General features: G+C 42.2%; 3 protein-coding genes across 8 annotated transcripts in view; 2 read left to right on the top strand and 1 right to left on the bottom strand.

Annotated features, from left to right (window-relative positions):
• Positions 1 to 715: 715 nt before the first annotated feature.
• On the bottom strand, positions 716 to 18136 carry rfx1b (regulatory factor X, 1b (influences HLA class II expression)). Of its 5 annotated transcripts, XR_009647716.1 has the most exons (19): positions 17963 to 18136; positions 14205 to 14555; positions 10692 to 10786; positions 10514 to 10588; positions 10042 to 10118; positions 9595 to 9949; positions 9289 to 9470; positions 8451 to 8570; positions 8163 to 8290; positions 7837 to 7955; positions 6697 to 6800; positions 6453 to 6604; positions 4775 to 4872; positions 4428 to 4577; positions 3369 to 3577; positions 2844 to 2997; positions 2604 to 2649; positions 2043 to 2245; positions 716 to 1994 (listed from the first exon to the last, which is right to left on the bottom strand). XR_009647716.1 is itself a non-coding variant. In XM_060860106.1 (18 exons), the coding sequence occupies exons 2-18, from the start codon at positions 14542 to 14544 to the stop codon at positions 2106 to 2108; spliced, it is 2544 nt and encodes an 847-aa protein (XP_060716089.1). In that variant the 5' UTR covers positions 14545 to 14555; positions 17963 to 18136; the 3' UTR covers positions 716 to 2105. The 5 variants fall into 5 exon arrangements, 4 of the variants coding, with proteins under 4 accessions (XP_060716089.1, XP_060716092.1, XP_060716091.1 ...); XM_060860106.1 differs by having other exon boundaries at positions 716 to 2245; XM_060860109.1 differs by having other exon boundaries at positions 716 to 2245; positions 10514 to 10585.
• Positions 18137 to 20379: 2243 nt separating this feature from the next.
• Positions 20380 to 23765, top strand: rln3b (relaxin 3b). The gene is made up of 2 exons (XM_060860635.1): positions 20380 to 20738; positions 23276 to 23765. The coding sequence occupies exons 1-2, from the start codon at positions 20558 to 20560 to the stop codon at positions 23569 to 23571; spliced, it is 477 nt and encodes a 158-aa protein (XP_060716618.1). The 5' UTR covers positions 20380 to 20557; the 3' UTR covers positions 23572 to 23765.
• Positions 23766 to 24839: 1074 nt separating this feature from the next.
• The window catches only part of spast (spastin), a 15961-nt gene continuing 14789 nt past the window's right edge, over positions 24840 to 26011 (top strand). For both annotated transcript variants that reach the window (XM_060860405.1, XM_060860404.1), the window contains exon 1: positions 24840 to 25361. In XM_060860405.1, coding sequence (XP_060716388.1) covers positions 24992 to 25361 — 370 coding nt within the window. In that variant the 5' untranslated portion in view covers positions 24840 to 24991. The remainder of the gene's footprint in view (positions 25362 to 26011) is intronic.

Genomic DNA, 26011 nt, shown 5'->3' with positions numbered 1-26011 from the left:
CCTTCTGGGTCTATCCACCTGACCCTCCCCCTCAGTTTTTCTGGATCTATCCCCCCTGACCAACCCGCCCCCCTCAGTTTTTCTGGATCTATCCCCCCTGACCAACCCGCCCCCCCTTCTGGATCTATCCACCTGACCCTCCCCTTCAGTTTTTCAGGAACTATCCACCTGACACCACCCCCCTCAGTTTTTCAGGAACTATCCACCTGACACCACCCCCCTCAGTTTTTCTGGATCTATCCACCTGACACCACCCCCTTCAGTTTTAAAGCTATCTACCTGGCCACACCCACTCAGCTTCTTAAACCTATTGACATATACTTGTCCCCTCAGCCCTCTGGAACCATCCACATGACATTGCCCCATAGGTGCTAGTAAATATGTTAGTATGTATTTACACTTGTCAAGGCCTTGTAATCGCAGCTTAACAAGTTATACGTAAATATTAGCATAGTGTAAAAATTGTCATAAGATCGTAAACATCATTTTGAGCTTTAAAGTTTACTTTTGGCAGAACGGTGAAAATAAGATCCTTATTTTGGGTTAAATGTAAATAAGCATTACGGCGACAGAAGTGCAGGATGTATACAATGATCCAAGCGTATGAAATGAAGGAACGGAGGAAGATGAATGCTGGGAGAACCGTAGTTATTATTACTGCATAGCTATGTTTTTTTTTTTGTTTGTTTGTTTGCAAAAGCACAACAGCATAGTAAGCAATATAACATCTTAATTTATTCATACATTTAAAGATCTCTGCAGTCAGAGGTTATTCTCCAAAGGCACAAGCAGTACAATTAATACACTGAGGCATCAAGCTTAAATCTCTCTTCTGGCAAATAAGCATGCAAAAAAAATAAAATAAAATAAAAAAAAAAAAATCACATGGGCAGCTTCATGAAAAACGTACACTGCAACTCATAAAGGCATCAAGCGTAAACAAATAAGCAATGCATCATGGGTAATCAGTCGGTCGGATTTGCGGTAACATGATCGCGTTAAAAAAAAAATTACAGAAGCGTTACTAGCATGTTAGCATCCACGCGGACGGCGATAACTGTCGCCAAATTGTCGAACGTCTCGATCGTCACCAAGAACACCATGATAAAGCACATGCTAGCGTCGCTACTAACACATTATAGCTAACAGGAGCAGGTTAGAACCAGAGAGCAGATCAACACCAACCATGACGAGGCTTTATGGGAAATCTGTAATAATCTATTATCTGTAATAAATGTTTTTTGTTTTTTTTATGGAGGGAAAAGTGCATTTGATGACTTATTAAAGTCTAACATCAGAAAGAGCATTATATATATATATAATTAAAAAAAAAAAAAAAACCAGAAAACATTTACTCACTTTTTTCCACCCTACGCAGGACATTCTCTCTGTCCGTATATACACACTGCCAGTCCAAAGTTTTACAATCTCTTATATTGTAGTAAATACAAACTGAAACAACTTGATCTTCAGGCTGGAGAAATATCGAAATAACTCGCCATGATCTGCTACACGTCAACATAATTATAGTTACGGTTATAACCTATAAAAACGTTACGTAAACGTCTCCTTACGGAAACCTCGATCACGCTGTTACTAACAATTGCGCGTATTTTTATACCAAATCACACGTTTTTTTTTTACTTTCGCGCTGAAGTTACATGACGTCCCGGTGTACGAGCGGTTACTATAGTAACGGTGACGTATCAGGAGGAGCTGTGATCGGTGGCTGGATTACGGTGATATAAATATTCCAGAGTGTTTATTTCTGTATTGAATTGCCAAGTGCACGATGTTCCTAAAGTGTTTAAACTGGCAGTGTGTACGCGTGTGCATGTAGACGCTAACAGGCAGTAACGTAGACGTATATAAGGCATATCACTCAAATTAATTTAAGGCATTATACATTTATAGACTATGGCAGATAAAGTCTCAAAAGGCAATAATGAATAAGGCAAACAACTGCATGGCACTGAGAGAGAGAGAGAGAGAGAAAGAGAGAGAGAGAGAGAGAGAGAAAGAGAGAGTGAGAGAGAGAGAGAGAGAGAGAACACAGAGCTAAATCTGTATATATCTGTGTGTGTGTGTGTGTGTGTGTGCAAGCGCTAGTTGTGCGTGCTGTTGAACAGGTCTGTCCTAGCTAATTTGGTGGGCGGTTCCAGAGACTCCTCCCCCATAGCTGTAGAGTCGACCGGAATAGGCATCTGATCTTCATCGCTCTCGTCCTCGTCCTCTTCCTCCTCTTCTATGAAACACACACACTTAACGTTAGCTTGCGATAACGCTTTATTGGTGCATTTAAATGATTATTATTTATCATATGAATATTCAAGTGATTACACCGGTATGTTCACTGTTGCTGGGCAACTGGGAAATCTATGTCTGTGGTTTACTGGAGAATCAGAAACATGGAGAACGGAGAAACATTTTCCTAAAGCTGTCGGTAAATTGCTAATTAGAAACCTACACCGGTTGTACATTTAGCATGGAACGCAAACGTGCTTCATCATCATCATCATCATCATCATCACAGTCTCTTTAGGGTAAAAGGGTTAAAGGCTGGATAAAGGATGATGGTCTAGGATGTGATGGAGGTGTGATACCTTTGTCTGCATCTGCCGTGCTGTCGTTACGGCCTAGGCTGGTGAACTGAAAAGACACACACACACACACACACACACACACACAATGAGGCAGCACGTTGAGTAAGATGAGAAGTGATCTTGAATCAGAGCCCTGTGGAACTCCACAGCAAGGAAACATTTCTGATTATATCCCAATGCAGCGTAATGTGTGTGTTAGTGTTAGTGTGTGTGTGTGTGTGTGTGTGTGTGTGTATGTACCTCTCCCATAACAGCAATGGGTGTTTCTCCTCTGGCCTGAGCGACTCTGTGCTCCACCAGGTAATACATGTACTCATCATACAGCAGCCGGATGAGATGGAACGAGCCAAAACTGGCTGCACTGCGCAGAGTCAGATCCCTGATCACCATCGAGCTAAACACACACACACACACACACACACACACACACACAGAGGGAGGGATTAGTATTGTAATACATTCTTAACAAAACATTCAATCCGAAATTTGTTTGTAGAAAAGTTTACACGATTTACAGACGTGCATTTCGCTCCCGAGTGTCGATTAAACAGCTTCTGATCGTATCACTTCAGAGTTTAATTGCATTTAGAATACGCTGTCGTGGGTAAATATGAACAGAACATTTTACAGACACATGTTGAGACCCATTCGCTTGAAGGGTGCCGATAATTGGGAAATCTACGGTGTCTGATTTCTAAATACAAAATTACAGCTTAAAGTGTTTCTAGACTGTGTGTGTGTGTGTGTGTGTGTGTGTGGGCTGACCTGTAGAAGCTCCACTTGAGCAGGAAGAGTTTGGCAGCTTTGGTGAAGGACGGGCTGGACGTGTAAGGTTTGAGGACGTGTGTGACGACGCTGTCCAGCCAGGCGGCCCACTGCTCCAGAGATTTCTGCTGCTGCAGCGTTACCTTAAAGTCCTGCTCGATCCGCTGCACTGTGTGCTCTTCACACGCACACACCCATGAAGCCTGCTCCTGCTCGCACACACACACACACACACACAGGACTGAATGTGTTCCTGGAGCTATTCAGACAAATATTGTCATAAATACAAAAAAATATAGTTTTTTGCTCAGAATCAAATAAATGAATAGAAAGTAAAAATTGTTGTGAGGTAGTGTGTGTGTGTGTGTCTGTGTGTGTCTGTCTGTGTGTGTGTCTGTGTGTGTGTGTATGTGTGTGTGTCTGTGTGTGTGTGTCTGTGTGCGTGTGTGTCTGTGTATGTGTGTGTGCGTGTGTGTGTCTGTGTGTGTGTGTCTGTGTGTGTCTGTGTATATGTGTGTGCGTGTGTGTCTGTGTGTCTGTGTGTGTCTGTGTGTGTGTCTGTGTGTGTCTGTGTATATGTGTGTGCGTGTGTGTCTGTGTGTCTGTGTGTGTCTGTGCGTGTGTCTGTGTGTGTGTCTGTGTGTGTGTGTCTCTGTGTGTGTGTGTGTCTCTGTGTGTGTGTGTGTCTGTGTGTGTGTCTGTGTGTTTGTGTGTCTGTGTGTGTGTGTCTGTGTCTGTGTGTCTGTGTGTGTGCGTCTGTGTGTGTGCGTCTGTGTGTGTGCGTGTATCTCTGTCTGTGTGTCTGTGTGTGTGTCTGTGTGTGTGCGTCTGTGTGTGTGCGTGTATCTCTGTCTGTGTGTCTCTGTGTGTGTGTGTCTGTGTGTGTGTGTCTGTGTGTGTGCGTCTGTGTGTGTGCGTGTATCTCTGTCTGTGTGTCTCTGTGTGTGTGTGTCTGTGTGTGTGTGTCTGTGTGTGTGTGTGTCTGTGTGTGTGTGTGTGTCTCTGTCTGTGTGTCTCTGTGTGTGTGTGTGTGTGTGTCTGTGTGTGTGTGTGTGTTACCTGCACGTTGTTGAAGTCCACTCGGTTGAGATCGTTGAGCATCTGTGTGATCTGGGCCGAATTCTGCAGGACGGCTCTGGCTGCCTGTGCCAGGTGATTCAAAGAAGTGTATCTGCGCAACGTCTGCGCAAACGCTCCTGCACACACCACCTACACACACACCGTTGTGTGTTAGTGTGTCACCTTTGTGTATTAAATATATACAAACACTGCTGTGTAAAACCGTGTGCAAATATCTGTGTTTTTCTCACCTCTATAGAGCATACAATTCATTATGTGCAGCTGTGTGTGTGTGTGTGTGTGTGTGTGTGTGTGTGTGTGTGTGTGTGTGTGTGTGTGTGTGAGACCTTAATGCGGACCATCTCCTCTGGAATGTTCATCATGGCACTGGTGAGCCAGTTTTCTAAACTCTTGGCACAGTTGCGGATGGCTTGGGTTAAGGCACCTGAAAAAAAACCCCACAAACTGCGTTGTGTAGAAGCATGTAGAGGTGTGTATACATGTGTAGAGGTGTGTATACATGTGTAGAGGTGTGTAGAGGAGTGTATACATGTGTAGAGGTGTGTATACATGTGTAGAGGTGTGTATACATGTGTAGAGGTGTGTAGAGGAGTGTATACATGTGTAGAGGTGTGTATACATGTGTAGAAGTGTGTAGAGGTGTGTATACATGTGTAGAGGTGTGTATACATGTGTAGAGGTGTGTATACATGTGTAGAGGTGTGTAGAGGAGTGTATACATGTGTAGAGGTGTGTATACATGTGTAGAGGTGTGTAGAGGAGTGTATACATGTGTAGAGGTGTGCATACATGTGTAGAGGTGTGTAGAGGAGTGTATACATGTGTAGAGGTGTGCATACATGTGTAGAGGTGTGTATACATGTGTAGAGGTGTGCATACATGTGTAGAGGTGTGTATACATGTGTAGAGGTGTGTATACATGTGTAGAAGTGTGTAGAGGTGTGTATACATGTGTAGAGGTGTGTATACATGTGTAGAGGTGTGTATACATGTGTAGAGGTGTGTATACATGTGTAGAGGTGTGTATACATGTGTAGAGGTGTGTATACATGTGTAGAGGTGTGTATACATGTGTAGAAGTGTGTAGAGGTGTGTAGAGGTGTGTATACATGTGTAGAGGTGTGTAGAAGTGTGTAGAGGTGTGTAGAGGAGTGTATACATGTGTAGAGGTGTGTAGAGGTGTGTATACATGTGTAGAGGTGTGTATACATGTGTAGAAGTGTGTAGAGGTGTGTATACATGTGTAGAGGAGTGTATACATGTGTAGAGGTGTGTATACATGTGTAGAGGAGTGTATACATGTGTAGAGGTGTGTATACATGTGTAGAAGTGTGTAGAGGTGTGTAGAGGTGTGTATACATGTGTAGAGGTGTGTAGAAGTGTGTAGAGGTGTGTAGAGGAGTGTATACATGTGTAGAGGTGTGTAGAGGTGTGTATACATGTGTAGAGGTGTGTATACATGTATAGAGGAGTGTATACATGTGTAGAGGTGTGTATACATGTGTAGAGGTGTGTAGAGGAGTGTATACATGTGTAGAGGTGTGTAGAAGTGTGTAGAGGTGTGTATCCATGTGTAGAGGTGTGTAGAAGTGTGTAGAGGTGTGTAGAGGAGTGTATACATGTGTAGAGGTGTGTAGAAGTGTGTAGAGGTGTGTATACATGTGTAGAGGTGTGTAGAAGTGTGTAGAGGTGTGTAGAAGTGTGTAGAGGTGTGTATACATGTGTAGAGGTGTGTAGAAGTGTGTAGAGGTGTGTATACATGTGTAGAGGTGTGTAGAAGTGTGTAGAGGTGTATAGATGTTTGGAGTTGTTACTCACTAGGTATAGGTGTGTAGAAGTGTGTAGAGGTGTGTATAAATCACCAGTTGTAGACCTTCAGTACAGAGTGTGGTGTATAGATGTGTGTAGAGGTGTATAGATGTGTGTAGAGGTGTGTACACATCACCAGGTGTAGACCTTCAGTACAGAGTGTAGTGTATAGATGTGTGTAGAGTTGTTACTCACTAGGTATAGGTGTGAGAACATCAGGGATGAGGATCTCCACTAGGGTCTGGTAGAGTGTGTTGTCACAGTTGCGGCTCCACTGGAGAACCGGTTCGTACTGGCACAGCAGAACCAGACACGCTTTCGGGAGTCGCTTCTCTGATTCACTGTGACTGTAACAAGCAAAATGTTAACGTTGCCAAGTCAAGTGTGTGTGTAAGTGTGTGTGCATGTATACATTATGTGTGTAACAGACAACACTCACAGGTCGAGTGCGTCACTGGTTTGTCCCTCACTGAATCTCCAGAAGCTTTTCCACAGAGTCTCAACCAGAGGAAACTGCAGATTCACCATCACATCCACTATGGCCTGAAACACACACACACACACACTAGCTGCATTCAATTCTGGAGGCAGTTGCCTTAGTAACCGCATCTTTCAAAAGATACACATTTTACCACCACTGTATCATACATCGTATGTGTTTTTCTACATAACTAACAGTTAGACTGAGAAGTAAACACAACGTTTGTTTTTACCTCACACTATTGGTTAGACACAGTGAGTGTTTTTACCTCACACTATTGGTTAGACACAGTGAGTGTTTTTACCTCACACTATTGGTTAGACACAGTGTGTGTTTTTACCTCACACTATTGGTTAGACACAGTGAGTGTTTTTACCTCACACTATTGGTTAGACACAGTGAGTGTTTTTACCTCACACTATTGGTTAGACACAGTGTGTGTTTTTACCTCACACTATTGGTTAGACACAGTGAGTGTTTTTACCTCACACTATTGGTTAGACACAGTGAGTGTTTTTACCTCACACTATTGGTTAGACACAGTGTGTGTTTTTACCTCACACTATTGGTTAGACACAGTGTGTGTGTTTTACCTCACACTATTGGTTAGACACAGTGAGTGTTTTTACCTCACACTATTGGTTAGACACAGTGAGTGTTTTTACCTCACACTATTGGTTAGACACAGTGTGTGTTTTTACCTCACACTATTGGTTAGACACAGTGAGTGTTTTTACCTCACAATATTGGTTAGACACAGTGAGTGTTTTTACCTCACACTATTGGTTAGACACAGTGTGTGTTTTTACCTCACACTATTGGTTAGACACAGTGTGTGTGTTTTACCTCACACTATTGGTTAGACACAGTGTGTGTTTTTACCTCACACTATTGGTTAGACACAGTGTGTGTTTTTACCTCACACTATTGGTTAGACACAGTGTGTGTTTTTACCTCACACTATTGGTTAGACACAGTGTGTGTTTTTACCTCACACTATTGGTTAGACACAGTGTGTGTTTTTACTTCACACTATTGGTTAGACACAGTGTGTGTTTTTACCTCACACTATTGGTTAGACACAGTGTGCGTTTTTACCTCACAGTGTTCACGATAGAGCTGCTGGAAGGCTCGGATTTGCTCGGGAAGAATCCCTTCTGGCAGAGCCTTTCCCTGGAGATCGATGTCTGGAAACTCAGGAAGAGAGCGAGATGCATCTGAGAGAGAGAGAGAGAGAGAGAGAGCGGGAGAGAGAGAGAGAGAGAGAGAGAGAGAGCGGGAGAGAGAGAGAGAGAGAGAGAGAGAGAGATTATAGGCTAATAATTTTGTCACTGGAATAATCCTTAGAATGATATACACAAGACAAATACATTTACATTTGTGTGTGTGTGTGTGTGTGTGTGTGTGTGTGTGTGTGTGTGTACCCAAAAACTGCTGATATTGCTGGATTTGGGAGCTGATGTCAAACAGCCCCACCCCCTGGCCTCCTCCTTGCCCCACCCCCATGGCCATCCCGTTGGTCATTCCCTCGACCTTCTGCACCGGTCTTATCCTGTGAGGGAAAGTCCATCAGACCGAATAAAATAAACAGTCTGAATTAAAGACGTGAATTGTTCAAGTTTGTATTGTCTTTCTTAAGTATACCTCTGGTAAATTACATATTACCTCCTACACACACACACACACACACACACACACACACACACACACACCTGTGCTTGTGTGAGAAGGGCTGTTGTCTCATGGCCAGGTGTTGCTGGTCCTCCATTAGCCGGTGCAGGGGGGAGCTGCTCTTGATCCGAAGGCCGTAGTAGTGGTACTTCGAGTTCCCTCTGAAAGACACACACACACGCACGTTATTGGGTTTCACATGAAGGACAGTATAAAACAAGGCATGCACACACGCACACACACACACACACACTGATGAACAACCCTGAGGTGACTGAGGTGAGGAAAAACTCCCTTAGATGGAAGAGGAAGAAACCTTGAGAGGAACCAGACCCAAAAGTGAACCTCATCCTCATGTGGGTGACACTGGAGGGTGTGATTATAAACTGTTATAAACTCCAGAGCGTGTTATTATGAATAATGTCCTTTCTACAATCAGATACAGTCTGACAATTGTGTATTGATTATTAGGAGTTGACCACATAGAGTTGGTAACCTCTCTTTAAATGTTCACGATGTTCAAGAAGCAGAACACAACTGGAGCCGGTACAATCTCTGGATGCCACGGAATGGGTGGAAAAAGAGAAGAAAGTGGGGAGGAGGAGGGAGGAATTAGCGTAGCTGCTGTTCATGATATTAAACAGACCTAATTAATAACGTGGATCTACCGGAGCAGATGGTTGTAAGGTCTAGGGCCGATACGTAACTGGAAATATTCTGGTATTTAATCTTCGTGGTTCTGGAGGTTTATTATTGATTTTTTTTTATTCTGCCTTTGTTTTTGGTCTCACAGCAAACGGGTTTTACTGCAGCTCAAGTTGCTCTCAGGAATTCTTTGTTATAAATCTGTGTTCGGTGTGTAGACGGTTTCCTGTGTACCTCGTGCCGAGGCGGCGGGTGCGCAGGCCAATGAACAAGGAGCGGATGAGTTTGCCGAATGAGGCGGCGTTGACGGGCTCCAGCTTGGCCTCCTGACAGTGCAGCAGGTAGTGATAGTATAGCGTGCAGCGGGGCAGACTCACACCCTCTGCCTTCTCATAGTTATCCAATAGCCATTGCACCTTCACACACACACACACACACACACACACACACACACACACGCTTAAAGACACTTAATTAATGCAGCCATATATAGTTTTTTATCATGTATTACTCTGTAAAACAGATGTTTTGTGTACTCACAGTAGCAGGTGATGCACGTATGTTGTGGCTGTAGTTCTGGCCTCCGCTTCCCATCACGTAGCTGGCAGGAATCACGTAAGCCCCCACCCCTCCCCCGCTGGACACACTCCCGGCCCCGACCCCAGCCACAACTCCAGCACCGGCTCCACCTCCACCTCCACCTGAAGAAGACGCTCCTGATACCACAGTAACCCCTGTACCACCCCCTGAGAATCCTGTAGTCACGGAAACCGGCTGCGAAGTCACAGGGGTGGAGACCTGTGACCCGGTCGTGGGCGGATCGTCGTAGTACGGGCCGGAGGGTGTGGCCTGGCCATACAGGGACGACTCTGTGAACGGGTAAGTACTGGAACGACTGAGACAGAGAAATACGTAAAGACAGAATGAGACGATCGATCTGATTGGTCGACAGAAAGGTTAAAGAAAAAGTACAAGTGTGTGTCTCACATGGGTGTGGTGTTGTAGTTGCCATCTCCATCCACATACTGAACCTGGCTGGGGTATACATGCCCTACTTGTGAGATCTACAAAACACACACAGGACTTCTGTTGATCAAACACTGAAGCACAACTTGCCAAATATTTAAATATTCTCCTTTTCTGTATCTCTCATGACTCACTAAATAACTCTAAGTGAATCATTTAAGTGAATCAAGTTTTGATTTGATTGATTTATTTCACTGCACAGTGAAGTGTCCCGGAATCCAGTTTCGAGCACACAGCTGAGTAAAACTACACTTGTTTCGGTGCGTGAAATGAAAACAACTGTGCTACAAATGTTCGATCGAGCGAAATTAGAACGTTGTGTGGTTTCTGTGATAGAAACACACAGCGGAGCTCTACTGCTAATGTTCATTCGGTTAACTGTAGTAATACTGAAATATTCACCGCTACGAAAACCTTTTAAATGCAAGCTGACCTCAGGAGCGATGTGCAGGTTGCCGACTCCGTGCTGGACGCTGCTCTTGGCTGTGGTCTGTACTACTGACCTCTGCTGGTGGGAAACAGGAAGGACATGTTCACGGCTCTTAACGGCGACAGGTTGATGTACTGTGAGATTGAAGTGAAATGTGTGTGTGTGTGTGTGTGTGTGTTACCTGTGCGGTCTGAACCACATGTGTTGGCACACCCGTCTGGACGGTCGGAGGTGGACTGGACTCCGACACTGAGTCGTTGGAATGGTTGGATCCTTCTACGGTTATAGAGAGGAGGCAAAATGAGCCGTGTGTATGTACTGTATATTTGATCAGATCGAAATATATTGTACCATAAAACATACATCACACATGACTTCAAGTGAAGTGGCACAAATAAACTCTCTCTATGTGCACACTTACACACACACACACACACACACACACACACACACAGAGGGAGAGAAAAGTGACACTCATCCAACAGCCAAATTTGTGGCATCCTGCCTCCGGCTCACGACAAGCGGTGAGGCAAGACAATGAAACATTTCTATTCTTAGGGGACTTTTCTCTTATGCGTCTGTTCCTCCTCGGTTTCATTTGCTATTTGATGAGTAACCTGTTACTGAACCTGTTACCAGAAAAAAATACCCTACACGCGGAAAAAGACATGACACAAGAAACCAAACATTTGTTTTCCACATTATGTCCCGTTAAACCTTTCGTTCATCATCGGTTCTTTTTTTGGGTAAGGTGAAGTGAAACGTTATACGGAACATGAGCCGGCAGAATGCGATGTTTATAATATAAACCAGAGGTGTGAGTAAGTCACACATGTGCAAGTCATAAGTAAGTCTCAAGTCATGAATGTCAAGTCAAGGTCAACTCGAGTCTTTTTTTAATATTTGTCAAGCAAGTCTCAAGTCTCAAATATGCGACTTAAGTCTGACTCGAGTCAAGTCATATGATATAAAGTGTATAAAGTGAATAAATCACCGATAAAGTAGTTCGTAAAATGCGTGACTTTCGTAGGAAGGAAAAATGGACTGCGTTTTAAACGGACAGAAACGAGGACTGCGGTAACGTGGCTTGTTTTCCTGCAGGTTTAAAATAATTTTGAACAATTCTTAGATACTTGACATCGCAAAGTTTCCCAGCAGCTGTTATAAACCAGATGTGTGGATTCAAAAAAAAAAATCCTCTCTCACCGAACTCCCGAAGTTCTACAGAGGTCTGATATAATAATCTGCAGCTTTTCTCAATCATCTAAGAAGAGTGAAGTTAAAGGTGAAGCCCAGGTGAAGGTTTCTTGTTACTTACGGTACGCTGTATCGAAGCTGTACATGCAGCTATTGTAGAACATGGCTGTACAGAAGAGAGAGAGAAAGAGAGACAAAGAGAGAGAGAGAGAGAGGGAAGAAAAACATGCGAGCATCTCTCAGGCTCTTTCTCCTCTTATACGGCGCAGGACGAGGCCAGCCTTGAGCGGCTAATCTCCGCACGCGGCAGGATGCTCTCATGTTCTAGTAAACATGCCGCTCGGATTGAGCGAGGCCGAGATGGACGGAGAGATAGAACGAGTTCGATCGAGAGGGATGGAGGGACGTATAGGCGAGGAGAAAGCAGATTAGCTTTAGTTCTACTACATGTGTGTTATTTTTCTTCATACTCCATTTTCAAACTCATTAGCATCCTGACGTGCTTCTGGTCTATTCTTCAAATCGACACATTGCCGCGAGCTACAATGTTCATGATCATGTGTCACTTTTACTTCACAGTCACAGTGCGTTTAATGTGTAGGATTTAAAACCGATGACTGATGATCTGTTGTTGTTACTCGGGTGTAGTCAGGTGGAGTACAGGGTGGAGTAAAATTAGCTGAAGCTAGAACGCCTGACGAGTCAGAGCTTTCCGAACGACGTTTCCTGTTGTGTGTTGCTGCTCTTCCTGCTCGGAACGCCACAGAACCCGAAGACAAGGAATATTCTTCTGTTAACCTGGAAGATGATACTTTAGTATACGATGTAAAAAAAATTAATTTTATCACATACAAATATCTTGAATACGATCTAATGTACGAGGTAATTACACGTTTTCTTATTGCCCTGGTAGATCATTTGCAAAAAATATTTATTTTCCATTTTCCTATTAAAATAACTGATTTCAAGCTAGAAATGAGTGAAAAATTGGCAGAATTTTATCAGATAAATAATTGAGAACAATCACAGTTTGATTGTTTTAGGGAAATTTCCGCTTGTAATTGTCATTTTTTTTCTCAGTGGAACATCAGCAAAGACTGGACTTCTGGTTTCATCTGAAAATATGTGACAGGATGGAGAGAAAAACGTGTTGCGTGTGATTTCCATTTCAGGTCGGCTTTAAGGGCAGGAACTGATTTCCTGCTTTGAGGAGCGGTGAAGCGGGATTCAGGAAAAAAAAAACTTGCTCGCTAAAGTAATCGAGTTTGTTTCCTTTTCTCACTCACACTCTCACTCACTCATCTTCTACCGCTTATCCGAACTACCTCGGGTCACGGGGAGCCTGTGCCTATCTCAGGCGTCATCGGGCATCAAGACAGGATACACCCTGGACGGAGTGCCAACCCATTGCAGGGCACACACACACTCTCATTCACTCACACAATCACACACTACGGACAATTTTCCAGAGATGCCAATCAACCTACCATGCATGTCTTTGGACCGGGGGAGGAAACCGGAGTACCCGGAGGAAACCCCCGAGGCACGGGGAGAACATGCAAACTCCATACACAAGGCGGAGGCGGGAATCGAACCCCCAACCCTGGAGGTGTGAGACAAACGTGCTAACCACTAAGCCACCGTGACCCCCCTTGTTTCCTTTTCTGAGTAATAAAATAAAAGCCAACTAAATGTACCGGTCTCAGACATCTGACGGCTGAGTTCATGCCGTGTGACACGGCGGTATTGTTTGTGAACGTTGGATTAAAGTGTAATTACAGAGTAATTCCAGTCTTAAAGTGCGCTTTTCTAGAAGTTTATCACCACATCTGAGGTAAATGTTTACCTTCTGGACAAGTCTGGGTCGTTTCCACTGCCGCAGCTCCTTTCTGTAGCCCATACACCAGACCTGCTAGCTAACTAACTCACTTTCCCCTCAGTCATTAGGCTGCATATGCTGGCTGTATGTTTTGCAGTTGCTTAGCAACAGCGTTGTCATGAGCTACTGCATTTTTCCTCCCCTTTTATATTATTATTTTTTTGATTACGGTAGCTGATAGAATCGCTGTAACCGATGTTAACCTGACTAAATATTTGGGATTGTTTCTGGGTTTTTTTTTTTTAGCATCTCCGTGTGAAGCCGTAGCACAAAGTCGTGATTTTAAAAGTGAGCGAAGGATTATTATGGGGTGTGAAGGGATTTGGGGTGAGGTGAGTTGTGGGACATTTCCTGCAGAGTGCTGTAACAAATTAGCCACAAATAAACCTGCAGTATTGCGACACTTTCACACACACACACACACACACACACACACACACACACACACACACACACACACACACACGCTGAGTAATATGTGTCTTCCAAATATCCCAAAAACAGAAGTAGCAGTGAGGATGGTGTGACTGAAAACTGGAACTGTCCACCTGTGTGTGTGTGTGTGTGTGTGTGTGTGTGTGTGTGTGTGTGTGATACCACTCTATTTCTACGTCTCACCTGAAACGGTCACCACTATGTACTGTGGTGTGTTTTGGCCGTTGCTGGACCCGGAGGCAGAGCTCTGAATCTCGGACACGGTGTACTGTGCAGTCGCCAAGGTAACCTGAGGGGGCGTGGCCAGAACAGTCTTCTTTAGTATCCCCGGGGGTGTGGTCTGTGCTATTCTGGAGGAAAGGCCAGTCTGTGACGGGGAGGAGCTAGACGAGCTCTGCAAGTCAGGAAGGTAGGTGGGAGTGACGCCGGCACCGGCTTTCTGCTGGCCGCTTTTCACCGTGGTTATGCTGCCCCCTTGAGTCTGGGAGGGCTGGAGCTCCTCCGTGTAGCCGGGAGTCGCCATTCAGAGCAGCGCTGAGGAATAAAAACAGAACAATATTAAACCAGAACATAAGGGTGAGACCATGACATAGACAAGGGTTTATATTAAACGAATGAACTGGACTTGGTTTGATTGATTATGTGGCGTTTAAATTCACACAATGAGTGTGTAATGAGACAAAGTGTTTATTTATCTGAAATGTGTGTGTCTTTTGAGATGAAAGCCATGCAGAGGAAAGTTTGCAGCTTTATTCAGGTGAGTCATTCACCTTTGCTTCTCAAATACACACATAAAACCTGTGTGTGTGTGTGTGTGTGTGTGTGAGTAAGAGAGAAAGATAGAAAGTAACCAGACACGTGCCATAGAAACAGACATGTGGCTCCTTTGTGTGTCACTGAACATACAGGAAGTTGCTTCCTGTTTGAAGGCAACTGCATTAACCCTGTGTGTGTGTGTGTGTGTGTTTGTAGATAAGAGGAAACAACAGTGAAACCGACAATAGTGAAGTGATCCCAAAGGACTGCACGATAACATTCTTTTTTTTATCTTCACAGTTTTTCAGCTGAATAAGAATCAAAACACTTTTATTGTACTTTATTAACACGATTAGGCTACAATGTGCTGCTAAACAGATTTTTGTGGTTTGTTTTGATTCAGTTTGTGATTAACGGCGTGTCACATTAGACTCATAATAAACTTCTATTGTAAGCTCACTGATCTTCTCTGGAATCTCGATTGTGAAGAAGATGTCGATTTACTTCCTAAATCCTCACAGCACTGACGTATCAGTCGCATACGCGAGAGGGATGTTATGTATTAGTGTTTCTATGGCAACATCTTACACAAGGACTTATACAGAGGATGTGCCACATGATTTAAACAATAACGCTGAACACATTTTTTTTAAATGACAAACGATGAAAAATGCCGATGAAAATTGTATAACTGTTGCTTTGCTGAAGAGCAGTGAGACTTTACTTTTAAATTATGGAACAAGGTTTGGCTCAGTGTCAGAACTCTGATCTAAAATTATGCCTTTGAGTTTTCCCTCACAGAGTTTCTGCTTTTCGCATTTCATCAGTAACGTGACAAGCTGTGACAGGATTGTGAGGCGATTGCACTAGAACTTGTTTCATGGTTGTTCCACAACGTTAACTGTAACTATAAATGGATAAAAAGCACAGTTAAAAAATAAATTAAATAAATAAAAACCCTCTTGACGTTTTTGCCGTGGTGTAAGAGGAATAAAACAATTCAGGACAAACCTCCCTTCATTACACCTCCCTGTCGCTGATTAGCTCTAGACGAGCAATTTAAGAGTTAATTGTGCATCGTGATCGATAGAACCTAGTCGTCTCACCTACTGAACACTACACGGGTTATCTGTTTTAAACCCAACACTGTCACTGTGTTAACTGGCATAATAACTTAAACCTCTTTCACTGGTTGCCAAATAATTAGGCTGACAGGTGCAACCAGTCCTCTATGGTGTTGAAGTGTTGAAAAAAAGCATATGGTGTCCTACACACACACACACACACACACAAATCTCTTGAATAAGCAGGAGAAAAGATTTTAAATATGTCTCGAGCTTGTAGAACTGGTTTCACAATGTGCCCCCTTTCTGAGGTAAATCAGCTGCATTAGACACCATTTACTTGCCTGGTCTTGTGATGGAATTCTTGTGATTACACACATCAAATCAGATCTATTCCACAAACACACACACACACAGACAGACAAAGACATACACACACAAACAAACAAAACACACACACACGCGAGAATCTGTTCAATTTCTCCAAATCCCCCATGTTCACTAGAAACATGATCAACGTACGCATAAACTTTGTTAGTGATCTTACAAAACATACATCACGGCAGGTTCGGATTAAAAGAGTCTGATAACGAAATCTCACACCTATCAACCTGTGACTGAACCTGATGTTTACTAGCAGTTAAATTAATTAACTCTATGTATATCAGGCCACAAAGGTGCTGGATGGACATTGAGGTGTTTCTACAATTCTAAAAAAAAACTAGAACTGTCTCTTAATATTAACTGTAATTACAGCCTATGATCTTAATAATCGGCCGACCCGGTCTCTCTTATTGATTATAAATGATTAATTATTGCTTTTAATAAGTTTAATCGAGGTCTGTTACTGTAAACCATACTCAGCACCCCATAACTTAGTCCTCCGTCCGTCCGGGCGTGTGGTAGCCTAGTGGTTAAGTTGTCGGGCTACCAATCGGAAGGTTGTGAGTGCGATCCCAGGTCAACCAAGCTGCCACTGTTGGGCCCCTGAGCAAGGCCCTTAACCCTCAATTGCTCAGCTGTATCGCTCTGGATGAGAGCGTCTGCCAAATGCTGTAAATGTATACTGGAGGATAAAACGTGTTTCCTCTGACACGCCGAATGCGGTGTAACTCAAGACGAAGGCACTATCTGCCCTCTTCCTCATACGAGATCGCAGACGTCTGCGGTCAGTCAGTATCGACGTGATCCGCTGGGGGAAAGGGTTACGCCACCCCATGCGCCGAGCACACCCGGTTTTGCTCTGGCCAAGATATTATTTAGTATTGACTTTACAAACATTATGTATATCTTTTTATAATTCCCAAATTAATAATGTAAAAACTAAATAGTATGTAGGCACACAGAGGAACCCCGGTAGTGTTTTCGCACGTACAAATATTCAATTTTAAATAGAATCAATGAGATCTATGTATCTTTTGAAAGGCTGTTTTTTATTCTAACATATTTTAACATCTTTAATAGTGTTTGTGCTGCTTTTCACTGTCGAACTCGTTGTACGTGCGGTGATTGGCTGTGAGATACGTCAATCACGCGCAATTCACCTCGCGACCACGCCCACTCGAGAGGTTTCCCCGCCCAGTTCTCCCTCCCTCCCTTCATTCACACTCGAGTGCCAAAACTTTTTTTTCTTCCCCAAACGCTTTACAAATACGACTCTTCATTTAAAAACAAAAAACACACCTTTATCCCGACCCTCAGTCACACGAAAGTAATAACAAAGTCCGGAAATGATGTGTGTTGACATGACACCCCACAAGCCTGAGACACTTCCCCTTTAAGCACTTAAATAGTTTGGACACAGAGGTTTAAGGGTTTTTTTTAGCCGTCCAAAAACAGCCAACAAGTAAAAGTACAACACTCGTGTTACCACCCGCCATTTTGTGGCTCTATCGGTGATCTGACATCGTCATAACGACCGTCAGCCTTCAGAAAGCTGCGAGGATCCGGTTACCTCCGCCGAGCTCCAGCAAAATCACACACACACACACACACACACACACACACACACACACACACACACACACACACACACACACACACACACACAGAGCTAGTTGATAGTTCCGTAAAAAAAATCACAAGACTCACAATAAGAATAAAACCGTGATATATATTCACCTTCTAATCCTTGATGGTTGTTTTGCTGAGTTTTTTTTTTAATTCCTTAATAGTTTAGATTGTTGTTGTTGTTGTTGTTGTTGATTCCCGTTGCTTGGTTCTTGTCGCCAGGACTACCGTGACTATGGCGCCTCGTCCTCACCGGGGCAACTGTTGCTACCCACCCGTCCAAGTCCCGCCCTCATCTTAGCTGTGATTGGTGCGGTGCTGTAAAGGCGCTCTGGTTTGACCTTGTTCCATTGGCTGACTCACTTGTCCTTTTCTAAGCTGTTATTTCATTCGCGGATGGCCTCTGTCAATCATCTGGGGTGGTTACGTAAATGAAACGCCCTCCCTTTTCCTCCCCACCTTCTGACGTTCAGTCAGTCAGTCAATCAAAACTGACCAGTTTCTGTGTGTAGTTTGTCCTTAAACACCACAATGGTGCAATAGAAAAGCTTAGGAATGTTATTGAGAGTTTTGGAGATGAGAAAGAATAAACAAACACTTTTTGAGGCTGTAGTTGAAACTTTTTTCTTGCATGAATATGAATGAGCCGACTGGAACCACACTGATGCCTCTGTGGCATTTTAATTAAACTCTTACAAAATGGATTGTGCTGTAAATCAACAAGATAGCGCATAGCGGGAAAATAATCTCAGCCCGCACGTTGTGTCTGTATCTCTGTGAATGCCAAATTGCTAAGTGAACTTCACACACGAGCGGCTTGGCGGGATTGCAGATAGGCAGCTACAGGCCTCTGATTATGACAAAACAACCACGCGCGTATAACTCACACTGTTTCCTCTTACGCTGCAGTCTCTTATCTTTCAACTAAAATGTCAGAGCTTGTGAATGAACCTCGGGTTGTAATATTGCACCCGTGACGTCGCCTAACCATTGATATGCAAATAACATCTCTCAAATGTAACTTTATGTCCCAAAACCCAGACTGTGCTTTATAACGGCTATTATGTGCTACACGTACGCTATCTAATCTTCTTTGTTTGTGTCCAGTCTCTTGTTGTATTTCACGTTTGTTGCCGTGGCCTATCATCGGTCATCATGGTACATCTGTAAAATCACAGTATGACATTTGTTTTTATCACTTTCTCTTATTTCCTTTCTCAATTATTCCGTTGGATGATGAACCAGTCTCCTTTTTGATTTAATCTAGTCATGATTTAGATCATGTAAAGGTTTGACTTAGGGTTTTGAGGAATTCCCTGTTTTTGGTAAACATTACATAACCAAAATAGCTCAAACTATTTATAGATATTATATACAATTGAAGAAAATATGGAGATGCTAATAACGAATAAGGCTTTATTAGCAAGCATAGCAGTAATTAGCGTTCATGATTAGCACCATACTTCATTAATCAGAATCAGAATCAGTTTTATTGTGGTTTTTAAGGTGCTCTTGGTACATACATACATACATACATACATACATACATACATACATACATACATACATACATATCTGGCATGAGAACAGTAAACTTTTAAATAGTAAGAATTTACATATTTACATAGTATTACATGGTGGGGACACGGTGGCTTAGTGGTTAGCACGTTTGCCTCACACCTCCAGGGTTTGGGGTTCGATTCCCGCCTCCACCTTGTGTGTGTGGAGTTTGCATGTTCTCCCCGTGCCTCGGGGGTTTCCTCCGGGTACTCCGGTTTCCTCCCCCGGTCCAAAGACATGCATGGTAGGTTGATTGGCATCTCTGGAAAATTGTCCCTAGTGTGTGATTGCGTGAGTGAATGAGAGTGTGTGTGTGTGTGCCCTGCGATGGGTTGGCACTCCGTCCAGGGAGTATCCTGCCGTGATGTCCGATGACGCCTGAGATAGGCACAGGCTCCCCGTGACCCGAGGTAGTTCGGATAAGCGGTAGAAGATGAGTGAATGAATGAACATAGTATTACATAGTAATAAGTAGTTACAGTAAGTAGTTACATTAAAGGAGCAGTTCTGTAGAAAAAACAAACAAACGAATGTACATGATTACGTACACCCTTATTACGTACTTATGCGATTACGTATGTATACGCCTAAATAAAATTTAGTCTTTAGAGGTCTTTGGTGTCTAATGCTGTCTTCTTTTGTATTAGAGTACTAGAGCTTTAAGTCTCAGATAGTTAGCAAGTGATAAAAGTTTGCCTCACCCAAAATGTTTTCAACCAACATTCATCAAATAATTGACTGATTGACAAATATTAGACAAATAATAGATGTTCATCTACACTGGGTTTAATTTTTCATAGTCATCTGAATAATAATAATAATAATGTGTGTGTGTGTTCCCCCAATTGGTGTCTGGTGTATATTTGTTATCTTAAAAGGTCACAAATGATAAGATTGGGCCATTTCCTCTGACCTAACCTTGAAGGCCGAGTTCTAGTTAATTAAAGCAGTTCAAGACCAGCCCTTTGTTCCACTAAAGGTCTCTGTCTCTATCTGTCTGACTGACACCAGGCGAAGAATAGGTCATACCGGAGAGCTGGCAAACTATATAAAGGCTCTGGTGGTGCTGAGAAGCCCAGTGTGGGATCTGCAACAATTTGTCCATCAGTCTTTGTTCATCTTGCAATCCAGTTCTCACATCCAACCATGTATAAAGAGGTCGTGCTGACTCTGAGCCTGCTGGTGGCGCTAGCGTGCCGAGCCCAGGCCACCGAGGGTCACCCCATCTACGGCGTGAAGCTGTGCGGAAGGGAGTTCATCCGCGCTGTCATCTTTACATGTGGAGGCTCACGCTGGAGAAGATCCATCAGGATGCCAGGGGAAACTGGTGCGTATTTCAGGTTCACCTCAAATGTCAGTTTCTGACTTCAAATTACATTTAGAGTGAATTATTCTGGCTTTCATTTAAAGCAATGTACAAGTAAGAAGTCAGACGATTTCTGTACTAAAACACTGCTTTGTTCTACTTGGATCCTTTTGAGAAGTTGAAACATTCCATTGTAGGATTCTGAAGATTTAAGAGTTCTGTCACAGGAGCAAACAGGAGAATGTTCTGAGGGTCACAGGTTCGTTTGACTTAACTCAGAAATGTGGGAAGTGGAAACTTGGAATTATATAATCTTTTTACCTCCCTACCTTCAAGCTACTGGGAAAAACCAGGATGCCTCCATGTTCGTCTTTTGCTAGCAACAGTAGTTAATATGTTTTCTCTGATATACTGTAAACCCATGTTGATACTGTATATCGGATCGGTACTAGCTCTATATATATATATATATATATATATATATATATATATATATATACGTATATATATATATATATATATATATACGTATATATATATATATATATATATATACGTATATATATATATGTATATATATATATATATATATATATATATATATATATATATATATATATATATACATATATATATATATATATATATATATAGAGCTATATATATAGAGCTATATATATATATATATATATATATATATATATATATATATATATATATATATATATTGCTTTTTTTTTTTTTACTTTTGATGCAGTTAGCAGGATTGTTGGACTTGTTTGTTACTTGCTAAGCTGAAGAGAGATGAGGGGGTGTTTTCTTTGTGTTTTTCCTACTGAAAGTTGAAAGATTCCCAGCATGAGAACAACGACAATTCCACTGAAAGTAAATTCACAAGAAGCTGCTGATTAGTCAGCTGAAATACCAATTCAGGAAAATTCTGTATTTCGATGTATTTCAATGAAAAAAATACTCTAAAAAGTATTTGAGCTGTGTTTTCTGCCAAACATTGTGAAAAATAATAATAATTGACAACAACACAGTAATAACAATAATAATTACAATTACATCGGTTCTGTCCTGGTACAAAAAAAGGCGGTGTCAAACGGTGTCAATATTTTTGTCTCCAACAGCACAGGATTTTCTCTTCTAAGAGACTAAGAACCTTTAAGTATACTAAAACCCTTGAGGGACCTGTGGAACCCTAAAGAGTTCCTCAGCTTGTGTCTCTGATATAACCTTGAAAAATGCTGTATAATCACAGGTTTTCAGCTTCCTCATGGATTTCAGCTTCCTCATGGACCCGTAAATCTTTCTGAAGTGACTTTCATTTGTTTCTGACTAGAAGAATTTCCAGAGAGAGTCAAACTAAATAACCCTTTACAGTTCTAGACTGAAAGTTAAATCAACCAGCTAATGGACCTGTAGGAATCCATTTATTTTAACATCTTTAAAGATTTGTTGTTTTATCTGTTCTGCACTTTTTTTTTTTTTTTTTTTTTTACTCATTTATCATCAGAGGGCTCAGAAATTTCAAAAGCAAAAACTGTCTGTTGGTTGTGGAGCAGAAAATGATGGCTTGATAAATCTGCATCTTTGGAACAGCCAAACGTTTTCACAGTCAACAGAAAAGTCCAGGTGAAACCCCGTCTGATTGTGCAGTGGATGTAGCTTAGCGTGTTTAGCTTAGCGTGTATCTAAACCCTTTAAACTAAACTGTGTTGCCTTTATACAATACAACCATGCACATGATCTTGATATTTCCTTTTCTTCAGACTTCTGTTTAACGTTTTCTGGCCCAAAAAATGAACTCCGGACCACAACAGAGCCTTTAATGATTTGAATAGACAGGAGTGTGTCTGTTTGGGGCAAAAGGGGAAAGGTGTCAATGTTTCATCCCAGATGCAGTTTACTAAGCAGGTAGCTGAGGTAGAAAACTTACACACTGCTCTGTTAACAAAAATAATATTCATCCGCCCAGCTCGCTCGCTCATCTCAGATGAGGTTGTCGAAGGCTCTACGCCTTCGTGGTGGGTCTGTTATTGTGTGATTACTGAAAGTTAAAACGTCATAAGATTTGTGTCATGAAGAAGAAAAAAAAAGTGTTATTTTTCCATATTTTTTTTCTACATGATTATATATATATATATATATATATATATATATATATATATATATATATATATATATATAATCATATAATATATATATATATATATATATATATATATATATATATATATATATATATATATATAAAATCATGTATATATAATCTATAATAATTATATATAATAATAATTATTATATATATATATAAAATCATGTAGAAAAAATTATATTACTATATGGTATTAATAAAGGGTGTATGTTATCATATTAGTTTTTTATTTCTACTACTGTAATTTTAATAAGCAGAGCTGTTTATTCAGTCGTTGTTATTCATGTTGTGTTGCGCGCTGTATTGCTTTCCTGTGATCACAGAAGATCAATCACAGCATCTATAATGATAAAATAAAAATTAAAAAAAATCTCCATTCCTCTCTGTTTCCTCTCAGGTGATTTAGCCAGTGACTTTCTCTCCACTCCCGACGATGAGGCCTCAGACAGCTGGAGCTCCCAACTCATCCCCCGCCTTCCTTACAAAGCTCAGGCTGACCCGGAGTTGGCCGGCTTGACCGGTGAGGGTCCAGAAAGCTTAGCGTTCATCCGCCCAGCTCGCTCGCTCATCTCAGATGAGGTCCTCGAGGCTCTACGCACCTCGGACAGGAAAGGCAGGGACGTGGTGGTGGGTCTGTCCAACGCCTGCTGCAAGTGGGGCTGCAGCAAGAGCGAGATCAGCTCCCTGTGCTAAAACGGACACTTCCTTTCCCTCTCCATCTGACCATGCATGTCCGTCTCATACTGTAATGTCGATGTCTGTAATGTTTGCTGTTAGCAAGGATGGTGTGTTACGTGGACTAATTTGAATGCAGCAGCTGGGGTGTAATGTATTAAAATGTATGCAAGTGTTGTGTGTCTCTGAAAGACACCGTTTTTTTCTGTGTATTACACTCTGCCCCGCTCTGATTCACCCAAACGACTCAAATCAAATAAAGTTTTGTTTTGCAATACATTTTATTGCCATGTGATTATGTCTGGGGTGAATAGTGTGCCCTTGTCTCAGTGACTCAGAAGGAACGACATTTGACTGAGTTTTCTCAGTTAGCAGCTTCCCCCTGAATCTGAACACTACAAAATTGTAAGTCTGTATTTATTTTTTTTTCTTAAAGCTTTATGGTTTGTTGATGATCCAACTATCAGAAAGAACTTTGCCCATGATCTGATGGCAACGCCTAAATGAACAACCAGGCTGAATGACAGGCTAAAATTGAAAAGGAACAGTTTTGTACCCAATTTGACCCCCTTATATTTATTCAGCCATGTTTGATTGTGTGTGTGTGTTGTGTGTGTGTGTCTGTGTGTGTGTTGTTTGTGTGTATGTGTGTCTGTGTGTGTGTGTTGTTTGTGTCTGTGTGTGTGTGTGTGTGTGTGTTGTGCAGGACCCACAAGGCAACAACCAATCACTAATCACCATTGTTTCCACGTCACATCACTGATGACCAATCACTGTTTGTCTATCGTTTGTCCCACTTATATTCTATTCTCTTCTACTCTGTGTGCTGTCATAAAATATTCCTTCTTGTTTTGATGTGGAAATTATCATATGGAAAAAGAATCAATATGCAAATGAGTCCACGTGGTCATCTGTTTTAAACCCTTTAAACAGATTTACTTGTGTGGTTTATGCCAAACAAAAAGGATAAAACAGTCAGCAGTAACCTTATAGCTCTTACTTATATAACACAAACATAGTATACTGTATATCTTTATTAAATCGAACTTTCACCTTTCTTTTATTCCAGCAACTCTGTCGCCATCTGCTGGTATGACAATGAACTGCAGTCGTTTGAACTTAATAACAAAACAAAACCTTTTTTTGTTTTTGTGTTTTTGTTTTTTTTTACTGACTGCAGTAAGCGGCCAACCTTTACAACTCTAAGAGATATATTTGAGACGTTTATAAAACGAGATCAGCACACAGTCCTTCCGGCTTTCCCCGACTTCCGCTAGGGAGAACCTACTGCGCATGCGCAGTACAGACCTGGGCCCGAACCGTAAACATCAGACGCACCGAAGCAGAATCACGAACATTATTAATGAATTATTTGGACCAGATGGGTTTGTGAAGCGGATTCCTTTTGTTATGGAAACGTTATACATCGTAGATGTGAATGAATTCGAGTCCTGGAAGCAGAGTGAAGTGGAAGAAAAGCCCCGCAGAGAGGCTCAGACCCGGACCTGCAGACACATGTGACCACCAGGGGGCGCTTCATCACCCTGATCATCGTCGTTCTCAGCGTTTCTATTACCCTCTAGTGCTTTTCTCTCCTCTGCTGTGTCTCTGTTCGGTGCTCTGGGGGCTGCTTGGGCGACTGTGTACACTATCAGCCTTGTTTTTCAAGCCCTTCCGCAGCATTATGGCCACCAAACCGAAGGCAGACGGTACAGACTATAATGGCACCGGAGAGCTGGTTAAAATGCATCACAAACAGGCGTTTGACTTCCTGTCAGTGGCTCTGCGTATCGACGAGGATGAGAAAGGTAACACTTTCTCTGTTAAAGCCTAGTGGTAGAAGCCTATAGGCTCTCTGAGGGTCTACTAGATGCCATACATCGTAGGGGTAAGAACAAACACAGGGGATGTGGTAAGGTGTTGGGCTACCAATCAGAAGGTCATGAGTTCGAATCCCACGACCACTAAAAGATGCCACTGTTGGGCCCTGAGCAAGGCCTTTAACCCTCAAATGCTCGGTTGTATAAAAGTGAGATCGTGTAACGTTCTGGATACTTACTGTAAATGTAAACATCAAACCCACCTAATCGTGACTAATCTCACCTAACGCACCTTTAGTCACGTCGGACTAGATGATTAGGTCCGTTCGAGGACCCTGCGTTTACTGTAAACAAAAAATGGTCTCGAACAATGATCTGAGTAAGGAATTAAACACGGCGACGTTATAGGGCGACAAGTCAAAGTCAAGAAGCTTTTGTTGTCGTTTCATCCATATATAGGTGTTGCAGTACACAGTGAAATGAGACGACGTTTCTCCAGGACCAGGGTGCTACATAAAACAAAGACAGAGCTACAAGAACTTAGTAAGTTAGTCCTAGATACATAAGGTGTATCTGTGCAAACAGTGCAGGACAAAAGACAAAAAGACAGTGCAGGACAAAAGACAGTGCAAACAAAC

Source organism: Tachysurus vachellii, chromosome 24 (genome assembly GCF_030014155.1).
Source record: "Tachysurus vachellii isolate PV-2020 chromosome 24, HZAU_Pvac_v1, whole genome shotgun sequence".
Taxonomy (NCBI): domain Eukaryota; kingdom Metazoa; phylum Chordata; class Actinopteri; order Siluriformes; family Bagridae; genus Tachysurus; species Tachysurus vachellii.
Note: the sequence above shows the minus strand (reverse complement) of the source record. Positions and strands in the feature narration are given on the sequence as shown.